Source organism: Chelonia mydas, chromosome 14 (genome assembly GCF_015237465.2).
Source record: "Chelonia mydas isolate rCheMyd1 chromosome 14, rCheMyd1.pri.v2, whole genome shotgun sequence".
Lineage (NCBI taxonomy): Eukaryota > Metazoa > Chordata > Testudines > Cheloniidae > Chelonia > Chelonia mydas.
Window position 1 is genome coordinate 3044492 of NC_051254.2, and position 12613 is coordinate 3057104.

At 67.4% G+C, this 12613-nt stretch overlaps 1 protein-coding gene across 8 annotated transcripts in view; it reads left to right on the plus strand.

Annotated features, from left to right (window-relative positions):
* BAHCC1 (BAH domain and coiled-coil containing 1) overlaps positions 1-12613 on the plus strand; it is a 91491-nt gene that overhangs the window by 39759 nt on the left and 39119 nt on the right. For 7 of the 8 annotated variants that reach the window (XM_037913810.2, XM_037913818.2, XM_043527851.1 and 4 more), the window contains one exon: positions 11722-11901. In XM_037913810.2, coding sequence (XP_037769738.1) covers positions 11722-11901 — 180 coding nt within the window. The remainder of the gene's footprint in view (positions 1-11721; positions 11902-12613) is intronic. The other variant, XM_037913814.2, reaches the window with a different exon arrangement.

Sequence of the window (12613 nt, forward strand, 5' to 3'; positions counted from 1 at the left end):
GTGCTCTTGGCTAGCGCGTGCCCCCAGTCAGAGTTCTGGGCCCGGAAGGGGCGGCACCGGACACCTCTGGCCCCTTCGGTAAATGACCCAGTGCCCCAGCGTCCCGGGAGGAGTCTCACGGGGAGGACTCGGGGAGGTTTGCAGGCCTGAGCGTGAATCTCCGGAGACACAGGAGGCTGTCCGTGCTGCCTCGTGCCCCAGGAACGCCCCGGGAGCAGGGGGCATGGCTGTGGCCTGCTCTGCGTGTGCTGTGTCTGGCGACAGGGAGGGTGCGTGGGCCGCTCTGTCAGTCCCAGGGGATTTGGGTTTGCCTCATGCTGGCTTGGCTTGGGCTCTGGGTGGTTCTACGCCAGTTCTGCTGTGGCTCTGCCATGGCTAGTGCCCAAGCCAAGTGGCCCAGAGCGGCTGGCCAGGCTCGGGGGTGGGAGCAGGTTCTGCCTGCTGCTGCGTCTCCCTTTTGCCCCGGGATTGGGCCTGCGTAGCTGGGACCCCAGCAGGGCTGGGGGAGACTGGGCAGTGTATGCCGTGCCATGGGAGTGGGGGGGGGGGGCCCATTAGCTGCAGCCTGGGCTGGGATAAAGAGAAAACCCTGCGCAGACAGGAGCCCAAAGCGCCGCACAGGGAAGCTCCCAGCTTGGCTGCAGCCTGGGGACCCTGGTGTGACTCACCCAGTGACCCCGAGCCCGGGCGGGGTCCCTGCTGCTCCTCCCGTCCCCCGGCATCCTGCGCTGCTCACTCCCCGCCGCGCTGGGCCGTTCCCCCAGGCTGGGCGCAGGGTCGGGCACGGCTTATCTACAGAGGTTCATGGTAACTGACATCTTACGGAGATTATCTGGTGCGAGCAGGGACGCCAGCCCGCGTTAACGAAACGGAGCGTCACCGCACCGCCACTCAACGTGTGCCACTCAGACCTGGCCGGGCCGCCGACCCATGGGGGATTGTTCGGGGCTGCCTTTTCCTTGCGGCTCTTGTCTCTCCGCTCAGGGAGACGTGCGGTGCCGGGATGGGGATGGGGTTCGCTCCGGGCCCTTGAAGCTGGTGGGGCCATCCCTGCTCCCCATCCTGGAAGCTGGCTGCCCCTGGCACAAAGGGCCCATTTCTCCTGGGAGGAGAGCACTTGGGGCTGGCTGTCCTGTTTTATCCTTCTGTCCAGGGAGCAGCAGCTGTTCCAGGGACCTCGGCGTCCAGTCCCATGGCCCTGCCTGGCCAGGCCCCAGTCGGGGAGGAGCCCCGAGCCAGGCGAGCGATGCGGGGGCCTGTGCATGGGGGGTGCAATAGACAACGCAGAGAGTGGAGGCTGTGACTGAGATGGGGGGACGGGATGCGCAGTCCCAGCCCCAAGGCCAGCCCAGCCCTGTGTGAGGAGAGGGCCTGAGCTGGGGCCTGGTGGCAGCCTGAACAGACAGGCCGAGTGTTGCACAGGCCGTGGACCGAGATCCTCTCTTGAGCCAGCTTTGCCCGTCCACCAAGGGGCCCAGCCTGACCCAAAGGGGTGGCTGGTTACTGCCCATCAGGGGGTGGTTGGGGCTGGGCACCTGTGCCCCGGGTCTGACCAGGGCACCTGTGCCCCGGGTCTGACCAGGGCCCCCAGCCTCTTGTAAGACCTTGTAGGGTTTGCTAGCGTCCCTGGTGCTGCAGGATGCTCTAGGCCAGGGGTTCTCAAACTGGGAGTTGCGAGGTTATTACATGGGGAGTTGCGAGCTGTCAGCCTCCACCCCAAACCCTGCTTTACCCTGAAACCAGGCTCAGCCCTAGCTCTGGACACTCCCTCCCATGCCCACACCAGGAACTCACTGCCTTGGAAGGCGCAAACCCCTGCCCCTGGCGCCTAACCCTGGTGGGTCCCACCCTCCTGGGTCTCCCCTTGTGACGAAGTGGGACTGTTCTTAATGCTTCCTCTGAATAGTGTGGGGGTGCCTCCGTTTCCCCTGTGCAGTTCTTAAGTATCTAGGTGGTGGGGTAAGGGTGTATGATCATTGCAGAGCCCTGGAGGGCAGGGGTGTGCAGGGGTCTGAACACAGAGAATGGCCGACACCCTGTTTCCTGGCAACTGATGGCCTGGGCCCTTCCCCCCTGCAAGGTGAGAGCTAAAGGGTTGGAGAACAAAGGAATCCGGTGACCGCCTGGCCCAGGAAAGGGACAAAGCCCAGAGGAGGAAGGGCTGGAAGGAGTTTCAGTTTGGGGCTGGCTGGGACATGGAGTGAAGTGCAGACGTGGTTGTCTGGCTCACTGCCCCCCAAAATGGACCCAGCTGAGGGGTCCTGTTCTCTGTACCTACAAGCTCTGTGTTAGACCATGTTCCTGTCGTCTAATAAACCTTCTGTTTTACTGGCTGGCTGAGAGTCCCGTCTGACTGCGAAGTTGGGGGGCAGGACCCTCTGGCTTCCCCAGGACCCCGCCTGGGTGGACTCGCTGTGGGAAGCGCACGGAGGGGCAGAGGATGCTGAATGCTCCGAGGTCAGACCCAGGAAGGTGGAGCTGTGTGAGCTGTGTGTCCTGCAGACAGGCTGCTCACAGAAAGGAGACTTCCCCAGAGTCCTGCCTGGCTTCATGGGGAGCAGTTCCAGAGCATCGCCCGGGGACCCCGTGACACCCCTCTGGGTTGCTGGTGGTTCCCTCCTGCTCTCCACCCTTCTGAGCACCTGACCCACCTTCTGTGGCATGGTGGGTGACTAGGGTGAGGGGCTGGGCCGCTTTGGCGGGTGGCACCTGCCAGTTTGGGGGCAAGGCCAAGTGCTTCTTGTGGATCTCAGGTGGGGAGGGACTGGCAGGCAAGAGGCTGGGGCAGCCTAGCCCTCCCCCGATGCTTTGGGACCCCACCAGCGCAAGCCCTGCTCTCGGGTGGCAGGAGGAGAGAGCCCCGCCCCAGTTGGCCCCATAGTACGCTAATGGGAAGCACATGGGGCTGCAGGGCTCTCCCAGGGCTCTCGGCCAGCTGCCTCGTTCCCAAGCACTTTCCCTGCCAGGGAGAGGAGCTGTGGGTGGGGTCGGCTCGGCCTGGTCCTGGCTCGCTGGATGGTGTGCAGGAAGGGAGGGTCAGTGCCCATGGGGGGTGCCCTGCACTGCCTGGCTCCCTTCTTCCAGCTGAGACGAGCTGGGATAGTCACGCAGCGGACACAGGAACAGCTTGCCCCTCTGCAGCCATCACCAGCCCGGGCATGCCCGTCTGCAGGGGGCTGCTTCCCCATCCATCCGCACAGCCTTCCCGCTACTCCCCTCGCTGCCGGGGGCTGGGCCCAGCCATGGTGGGGGTGCCATGGGCCGGCTGTGGCTGGGTCTGGGATGGCAGTGATGTGGGAGGAGAGGGCTCCTGGCGGGTCTCACCCAGGGTCAGAGCATGCGGGCAGCAGCTCCCGGGGGGTATAGAGTGGCCCCCAGACTGTGGGGTGCTGCCTTGCAGCCAGGCTGGTGCCAAGCGCTCTCCAAGGGGAGGACAGACCTGGTGGGTTGCTGCTGAGACAGACAGCGGGTCCCCCACCCCGCCCAGCGCTGGGAGCAGCCGGCCCCGAGATAACGCACCTGCGAATGGCCTGGATCTGCCCCGGCTTGCCCTCGTCTGGGCACAGCGGCTGGCTCAGGCACCTGACGGGGTGGGAATGGCGCCATCAGGGCCTGACGGGCGGGGAGGAGCTGGGGGGAGCCTGAGGCCCATCTGGGGAGACATCCAAGCCTGTGCTGGGGTCTCGGTCCCAACCACTAGGCTCCTCAGTCACCGCCCTGCCTAGGGTGAGGCCGCCGGGCGGGTGGGGCCCCCAGCAGGGGTCTGGAGGCCTGTTGGCCGAACTCCGTGTGATCCGGCCCGGGCTAGGGGCTTCGGTCTGCTGGGCTACCTCGGCCCCTCTGGGCGGCCCACAGGCCTAGCGTGGAGAAGGGCCCGAGCTGGGCAGAGCGGGCGCCCCTCCCTCGGGTCTCTCTCGTCCTCTGGGCCATGCTCTGGCTGGTCTCAGCCCCCCTCGCAGGTACCAGGACCCCCCGGTAGCTGATACCCGGAGCCTGGCAGTGAGAGCAACAGCCTGGGAGCGGGGGAATGGGGCTTGGGGAGCAGGCTCTCCATGTGGCTCTCCATCTCTGTCCATGTGTCTCTGCAGCAGGCAGGCTTGGGACAGACGGACACGGGCTGAGCAGGAGGGCTGGCAATCAGCTGGCTGGGGTGGGGGCTCCTCAACATTGCTGGTGTCACAGGGGTGGATAAAAGGGGCTGTTATGTGGGCACTGGGTGCTGCTCAGTCCGCCTTGTGGCTCCCTCCAGCCCCTGGGGGAGACATTCTCCATTCCAGGGGCAGGGAGTGGGTTCGGATCTCTGCTTTGGGGGCAGGCAGGGAGCTGGGGGATCTCGTCACGGGGAAGCCTCTCTTGAGCTGTGCTGGATGAAGGCCAACTCACGGGAGCCGGTGTGTGCAGGGTTGGGAGCTGCTCCCATCAGCCACCCTGAATTCAAATCCAGCCTCTTCTCTTAAGGGAAAATGACTCGTTTTAGCCCCCGTTCTCCACATCAAAAAACCAACTCATCCCTGGTGACTTTGGTGCAACAGAGAATCGGGGCTGCGGGTCGGGATTGAGGGGCTCCGGCAGAGCTGGAGTGGGGGGGAGCCCAGGGCTGGGCTAGCAGGGGGCTGCGGGTCGGGATTGAGGGACACTGGCAGATCTGGAGTGGGGGGAGCCCAGGGCTGGGCTAGCAGGGGGCTGCGGGTCGGGATTGAGGGGCACTGGCAGATCTGGAGTGGGGGGAGCCCAGGGCTGGGCTAGCAGGGGGCTGCGGGTCGGGATTGAGGGGCACTGGCAGATCTGGAGTGGGGGGAGCCCAGGGCTGGGCTAGCAGGGGGCTGCGGGTCGGGATTGAGGGGCACTGGCAGATCTGGGGAGGTAGCAGGGAAGATGCTTTGGCTCTGGTGAGTGCTGTTTCCATGAGCGCATGGGTCCCCCAGCCTGTCAGCCCCCCGTTCCCCCCGGGGCAGGCCCAGTGCTTGCCCAGCAGCCCCCGGACATGCTGGTGGTGGGAGGACTCACTGGCCAGCCCTGTGCAGTCAGTAGCCATGCGGGGGTGTGGCCCTCCCCCTGTTCCAGGCTGCGGGTGCCCCCGCCTGTCCCTGCCCTGCAGGAGCCCCCAAGGGCCAGCGTAGCTGTGGTGTGGATCCAGCAGCCAGTGAGAACCGGCTGCAGGCTGGGTGGGAGAGCTGGAGCCAGGCCCCGGCCGTGGGAAGGACACATCCTCCCCGCTGTTCTGGGGCTTTCCCCTAAGGATCCAGGAGTCCTGGAGAGGATACCCCGGCCAGCTGCAATCCGGTTCTGGGATGGGAACTCATCAGCCAGCAGTGTGCAGGGGTAGGGGGCTGTGACAGCCTCGCCCCCTGCCCGGCTGCTGCCCTGTGCCCCGCTGGCCTGGCGCTGGCCTGGCGAGATGGGAGCAGCACGGCCCCCCCGATCCCCCCCTCTCCGTTCTCCTGGGGCTCTGAGTGTGGACAGGAGATTTAAGGTGGATTTTTTTACCATCACCTTTAAGCTGGGGAAAGGGGAAAGTATTTAAGGTGGCAATGTTTGTTTCCTGCTGCTCTGTGGGGTTTGACCTTCCCAGGATTTGGTTGTACATTGAGGTCAGTCCGTCCATTCCCACGCTCTCTGTCTGTCTGTCCTGTGCTCTGCCCGCTCCTGCAGCTGGCCCGGCCCATCTGTAAGCACGCGGCACGCCCCGAATACAGCAGGCACCAGCAAAGTGCCGCTTCGGCAGCTCAGCAGAACTCGTCTCTCTGGACCACGCCGGAGGCTCCCTCTCCCCGCCCGGGGCCGCGTCGGGGCTCCCTCTCCCCGCCTGGGGCTCCCTCTCCCCACCTGGGGCTCCCTCTCCTGGCCCGGGGCGGTGCCGGGGGCTCCCTCTCCTGGCCCGGGGCCGTGCCGGGGGCTCCCTCTCCCCACCCGGGGCTCCCTCTCCCCGCCCGGGGCCGTGCCTGGGGCTCCATCTCCCCGCCCGGGGCCGTGCCTGGGGCTCCCTCTCCCCACCCGGGGCCATGCCTGGGGCTCTCTCTGGCCTGGGGCTCCCTCTCCCCGCCCGGGGCTCCCTCTCCTCGCCCGAGGCCACACCAGGGGCTCCCTCTCCTCGCCCGGGGCCGCGGCTGGGGCTCCCTCTCCCTGCCCGGGGCCGTGCCTGGGGCTCCCTCTCCCCGCCTGAGGCTCTCTCCGGCCCGGGGCTCCCTCTCCCCGCCCGGGGCCGTGCCTGGGGCTCTCTCCGGCCCGGGGCTCCCTCTCCCCGCCCAGGGCCGTGCCTGGGGCTCCCTCTCCCCGCCCGGGGCCACGCCTGGGGCTCTCTCCGGCCCGGGGCTCCCTCTCCCTGCCTGGGGCTCCCTCTCGCTGCCCGGGGCCACGCCTGGGGCTCCCTCTCCCGGCCCGGGGCTCCCTCTCCCCGCCTGGGGCCATGCCTGGGGCTCCCTCTCCCCGCCCGGGGCTCCCTCTCCCTGCCCGGGGCCGTGCCTGGGGCTCTCTCCGGCCTGGGGCTCCCTCTCCCCGCCTGGGGCTCCCTCTCCTGGCCCGGGGCTGCGCCGGGGGCTCCCTCTCCTGGCCCGGGGCCGCTCCGGGGGCTCCCTCTCCCCGCCCGGGGCCGTGCCTGGGGCTCTCTCCGGCCTGGGGCTCGCTCTCCCCGCCCGGGGCTCCCTCTCCCTGCCTGGGGCCGTGCCTGGGACTCTCTCCGGCCTGGGGCTCGCTCTCCCCGCCCGGGGCTCTCTCTGACGGTTCCGGTTTCTTTGGCGGGTTGATGGTGTCGCTCTGCAGAGCAGGGCCCGGGGCTGGGAGTGAGGGAAAGGTGGGTGCGTCTCCTCAGCCCTTGGCAGGGCTGTGGGAGCAGGGCTCTGGCGGGGCGGGCCGGAGCGGGGGGATTGCTTGGGAGTGTGTGAAAGGAGGGGGGTGGGAACCTGGCGCAGGCCTGGCCGCGGGGCTCGGCAGCCAGACCCGGAGCCTGGGGAGCAGAGCCGGTGCCAGCGGCCTGTGAGTCAGCTGGTCGGAAATGTGGGGGGGAGTGTGAGAGCGGCCGGGGGGGCCCTGTTCTCAGGGAGCCCCGAGCCAGCCAGCGCAGAGCCTGGGTCGCTTTGCCGCCTGCTTCCCAGCTTCCAGAGCCTGGAACGTCGGCTGGCCCTGCCCAGCACATGGCAGCTCCGGCCCCCTGCCCAGCTCCTCCTGCTGCCCGGCCCCGATGCTCCCTGGGGGGAGCCGGGGTAAATCCCCCCCCACCCACACACTGAGGAGCTAGACGGGGGGGAAAGTTAGACTCTGAACCTGGCTCAGCCAATCAGATTACTCCGTTAGAGAACCCTTGTTCGCCCCGGGCCGCGGCTCAGGGCATGGGGAGTCCCGGGGTGCCGGGATGGGGCAGCTTGGCCACGAGCCTTGGCCGGAGCTTGATGCGTCGGCCCCTCTCTGCTCCTCCCCTGGGACACCACAGCCCCCTCTCCCCCACCCCGGGATGCCACTTCCCCTCACTCCACCCTGGGATGCCGTGCCCCCCTCACACCCCCAGGATGCCACACACCCCTCTCATCCCCACCACGGGATGCCGCGCCCCCCTCTCACCCTGCCCCCCAGGATGCCGCGCCCTTCTCTCATCCCTCCCAGGATGTCATGCCCTCCCCCTCCTCTGCTCCCACTCCAGGACACCATGCTCCTCCTCTCCTCCTGCCTGGGATATCATGCCCCCTTCATCCCCCAATCTAGGACACTGCACCCCCACTCCACCCACCCCAGGATGCTGCACCCCTCTCTCATCCCCCCCCCAGGACCCTGCTCCCCCCTCTGCTCCCACCCTGGGATGCTGCACCCCCTCTCCTATCACCCCAGGTCATGGTGCCCCTCCCCCCTCCAGTGTGAGCTCCGTGGGGGCAGGGCACCCCAGGCTGAAGTGGTACACAGCAGGGTGGGGGTGGCCCTGCCTGCCTGGCACCTGCTCTGGAGAGGGGGCACATCCGGTTCTGGGGGGCCAGGCTGGCACCTCTACCCCGAGCGCAGAGCACTCCCCCTCCCCTCTCGGTGACTCAGTGATTCCTGGGTTTGGAATCCAGCCCCTTGCTGCTTCTCCTGAGCTGTCTGCTTGCCCGGGCCCTATAATGCGGCCTGGCTCCTGGCTGGAGCCACGGATGCATGGAAACACTTTGCCTCATCGCATCTGATTTAAATCAAGCTCAGAGTGCTTCTAACCAGGCTGGGCTTGCCAGGGTATGGTGGGCTCATGGGGGCTTGCCTAGCACTCGGGGAGGGGAGGGGGGGCGGGGAGCGCCTGCGGGCAGCGTGTGTTCGGGGGCGGTTTGCCAGGGCTCAGTGAGTACTGGGGGGGCAGCTGTTTGCGGGGAGAGCTGGGGGGCCGAGGATGGGAGAGACTGACCCCACGTTCTGCCAGTGTGGCCATTAGAACCGTCCTCTGTCTTGAGCCATGAAGAGCCGTGGTGGGGCGTTGCTGGGGATAGGCCGAGGGGCAGATGGGGTGACATGGGAAGATGTTTGCAGAACAAGAGCATGTTGGAGCTGGGAAGGGGTGGGGAGTGAAAGGGAGGGTGAGGCAGAGATCCAGGGCTGGGAGCATCAGCCGAGCTCCATCTTTTCATTAGCTGAGATCTCCTCTCCCATGGTCTGTCTCCTCCACTTCCACTTCCTGGCTTCCAGCCCACCCATCCTAGCCCCTTGGCCTCCCCCTCCCACGGTGAGCTGGCATGGGGTGCTCTTGGCCCGCAACGCTTCTCTTCCTTTGCTAGCACAGAGCGTGGGGCTGGGAAGGGGGAGCGAACGCCAGAGTCTCCGACCCCAAACGGAGCAGGGAAAGTCATTGTCTGGCTCTGTGACGGCAGGAGACTAGGAAATGGTTTGGCGGGCGCGGCGGGGTCCCCGCCAGAGCCAGGGGGCCGCCAGCCACTCCGGGGCGGTTCGGGTGAAAATCAGGAGCCAGTGACACTTAATTGTAAAAGGCCGGGAGTCTGGAAACACCCCACCCCTGCCGGCTGCTTCCCCGGCCCAGCCAAGCCCTGTGTGAAGCCGCGGCCTACGGGCCGGAGCCCCGGCTAGCAGAGAAGTGAGCAGGCCCAGCACTGGGGGCTGCGGGTCGGGTCTGAGGGTTATTGGTCTAGCTGGGGGGGCCTGGATGGGGGGGCAGGGGAGGAGGGAGATTCCCGGGAGGGGGGAAATCCTGAGGGGGGTCCCAAATGTGGGCTGGGGGGGCTGGAGAACTGGGAGCGGAGCTGCGCCGGGCCCTGCCCGCTGGGGACAGAGGGCTGAGCTGCGAGCGGCCGTGCTCTTGAGCCATAGGGGGCAGCTGCCCGGTGAGGTCCCTGGGGCTGGTGAGTGCTGAGGACTCGGCGGCGCCGGCCCCTTCTGCACCCACATACATGGCCCCTGCCAGGCAGGGGGGTGGCTTCCAGGGTTCGCGGCAGGTTTGGCCCCCGCCCTGGGGGCTGGGACAGAGCTGGGCTGGCTGCAGGCGCAGGGGAGCCTGTCTTTGCCATCCCATCCCTGCCTCATTGCAGCTGTGGGTGGGCGCTCCTTGGCAACGCGGGTCGAGCCCCCCATCGCCTGTGGGGGCTGAATGCTGCTCTGGGGAGCAGGTGGGGGGCGTGGGCCCTGCCTTGAGGCCGTCGCCTGCCCCATGGTTGCCAGTGCAGGCTCTGGGGTCCTGGGCTCCCAGCTCCCTCGCTTGGGGTCTGGCCTCCACTTGTTCCCAGGCCCCCCTGCTCCACTGGGAATCCCCCATCGCTGCCTGTGGGAGGGCCCAGGCTCCCTGTTCTCAGAGCCGCAGCCTGGAAAATCCTTCTCCTCCTTGGAGCTGGGCCCTGGCGTCCCGGCCCCGCTGGCTGCTCGGCTGCCCCGGAGACGCGCACTGAGCAGTGGCCCGGGCACCCGCCCCCAGCACAGCTGCTGGGCGCGGCCTTGCCCCGCCTGCTCTGCGGTGCCCAGCCCCAGCCCCTGGCTCTGCGAGCGGGAAGGCTGGGGCGAGCGTAACCACATCCCGACACTCATCCCCGAGGCATCCTGGGGATTAGCTCCGGAGCGTGGGCTGGCTTAGAGAGCAGAGCTCACTTCCTCCCCGTGTGGGCGTCTGGCCAGGCCCCGCCGGGCTTCCCATCAGGGAATGACCCGCTCCTCAGCCGCACCCCCGGCTGCAAACACATGTGCTGGGGCGGGGAGAGGACCGGGGCCAGCCTGCCCGGCCCTTGGCTACCGGCTGCGATGTTTCCAACATGATCTCACAGGCCGGTCTTCCACGCTCGCCTCCTTCTCCAGCCCGCACCTCCCCAGCCCCAGCCGCTCCCCAGCACCGCTGCTCTCCCGCCCATCCGGGGGCCTGCAGGCTGGGGAGTGTTGGACCTAGCCCCCTGCCCCCGTTGCTGGTCCGGATGAGCACCTGGCATGGGGTGTGTGGTCCCTGCTGGGGGGTTGGGGCTGCCAGCCCCCAGCCAGGCCCTGAGGTGTGGGGGCTGTGTGTGTTACAGAAGACAACTGCCTGCTGTCGGGTGGGTGTGGCAGGGCTTGGAGGGGCGTTGTGCCTGCTCCCTGCCCCACCCCAACCATACCTGGTGTCTCACAGGCTGGGGGCCGGTGGGGCTGGACACCTGCTTTGCCCTGGGGTGCTGCCAGCTCCTAATCCAGAGCCGGACGCAGGAGGGCCTGGATGGGGCTGCACTCCTGTGCACACAGGCTGCCCCGCGGCCCACGCACGCTCGCGCCCCGGCTGACACCCGCCTACGCAGCCTCTCCACCTTCGGTGCTGGGCCCAGCCCATGGAAGCGCCGGCCCTGGGCTGCTCCTTGAGGGCACTGACTGCAGCATCTGCTGCCCGACCTGCGCAGGCATGAAGGGGGGTGCCGAGCTGTCCTGCTGCCCCAGTGGCACCTGCCCTTGGGAGCCCGTGGCAGCGTGAGCAGGGCCTGGAGCTGGGAGCCTCAGGGACGTTCTCTGTGCGTGGCCCGGCGGCTGTGCCCCCACACCCTTTGGCAGCTGCCTGGGGAGCGAGGTGGGGGGGCTGTACCGAGTGAAGGGCGCATCGCTCCCTGGACAGCCCTGCTGGCCTCCGTGACGACACGCGTGTGTGGCTCCTGGGCTGGGGGAGGGGAGCTGGGCTGGGCAGGGCACCGTGGAGGGAGTCCCGATGGGGCTGCCTGGGGGAGACGTGTGGAGACCAGCAGGGGCTCCCTGCCCAACAGGTCCGTGGTCCTGCTGAGGGGAGACCGAGCTGCCTGCTCCCCCCCGATCAGCAGGAGCCGCGGGGTGCCCGCTGCCACGGGCGGGCACACAGAGGGGCACTGTCGGCTCCTTAGCCATGTGCACGTGCGAGAACAGGCAGGTGAATGCACCCTACAAGTGCCCACAGACGTGTACGTGGAAACGCTCATGCGCCCTGCACGCCTGTGCCAGCTGGTGCACACACCCAAACGCCTCCGCGTGAGAGATGAGCCTTCCCCCCCCGGGCTCAGAGTGCAAATCGGAAGGGGCAGATTTCCCTGCGTTTCCCCGATGGCCCTGCGGCTCCACACGGCCTCCTTGGTGGGGGTGGCCCTCAGGGACTTCATGGAGCCGAGGGTGAACCTCCCAACAGACGTGGGTGTGAGTGGGTGTGTGCATGCCCGGGCGTGTGGGCACTCATTTTCTGGGGGAGCGTGAACGGGTCAGAGCACGTGGGTGCCTGGGTGCTGCTGTGTGGGTGCCCACATGGATGACCTTGGCCCTGGCGGAGCTGATGGTCCTTTGTTGTGTTCACAGCAGGGAGTGGATTGATGGGGAACACGCCTGCCTCGTCCTTCATGGGCAGCTTCCTCACCAGCAGCCTGGGCTCGGCCGCCCCCACGCATCCCACGGGCCCCGCCTCGTCCCCCTCGGAGCCGGCCTACCGGGGCCCACACTCCGGCACCTCCCAGATCTGGTTCTCACACTCCCACGAAGGTAAGGGCTCGGCGGCCCGGAGCGCCGCAGGTGAACTGGGGAGGGAGCGGGGCATGGGAGACAGTGGGGACATAGGGAGCAGCAGCAGCCATCCAGCCTCGACTCATTGCTCCTCCTGGCATACCACAGGGATTTGGCCAGTGAACCAATGGCAGCGAGGTGCCTGCCCGCCCTCGGGCCACGTGTGCCAGATGTGCCAGGTGCGTCCTGCTGCGCAGGGCCACGTGTCCCCAGATGTGTCAGGTGCGTCCTGCTGCCCAGGGCCACGTGTCCCCAGATGTGTCGGGTGCGTCCTGCTGCCCAGGGCCACGTGTCCCCAGATGTGTCAGGCGTACCCTGCTGCCTAGGGCCACAGGTCCCTAGATGTGCCAGGCGCACCCTTCTGCCCAGGGCCACGTGTCCCCAGATGTGCCAGGAGCACCCTGCTGCCTAGGGCCACAGGTCCCTAGATGTGCCAGGTGCACCCTGCTGCCCAGGGCCACGTGTCCCCAGATGTGTCAGGCGCATCCTGCTGCCCAGGGCCATGTGTCCCCAGATGTGCCAGGCCTGTCCCACTGCCCCAAGCCACGTGTCCCCACATGTACGCACTCAGACTCAGGTCTAAGACCTTTGACTTGGTACCACACAACATTTTGATTAAAACACTAGAATGAGATAAAATTACCCTGGCACACATGAAATGGATTAAAAACTGGCTAACTGGTAGATCTCA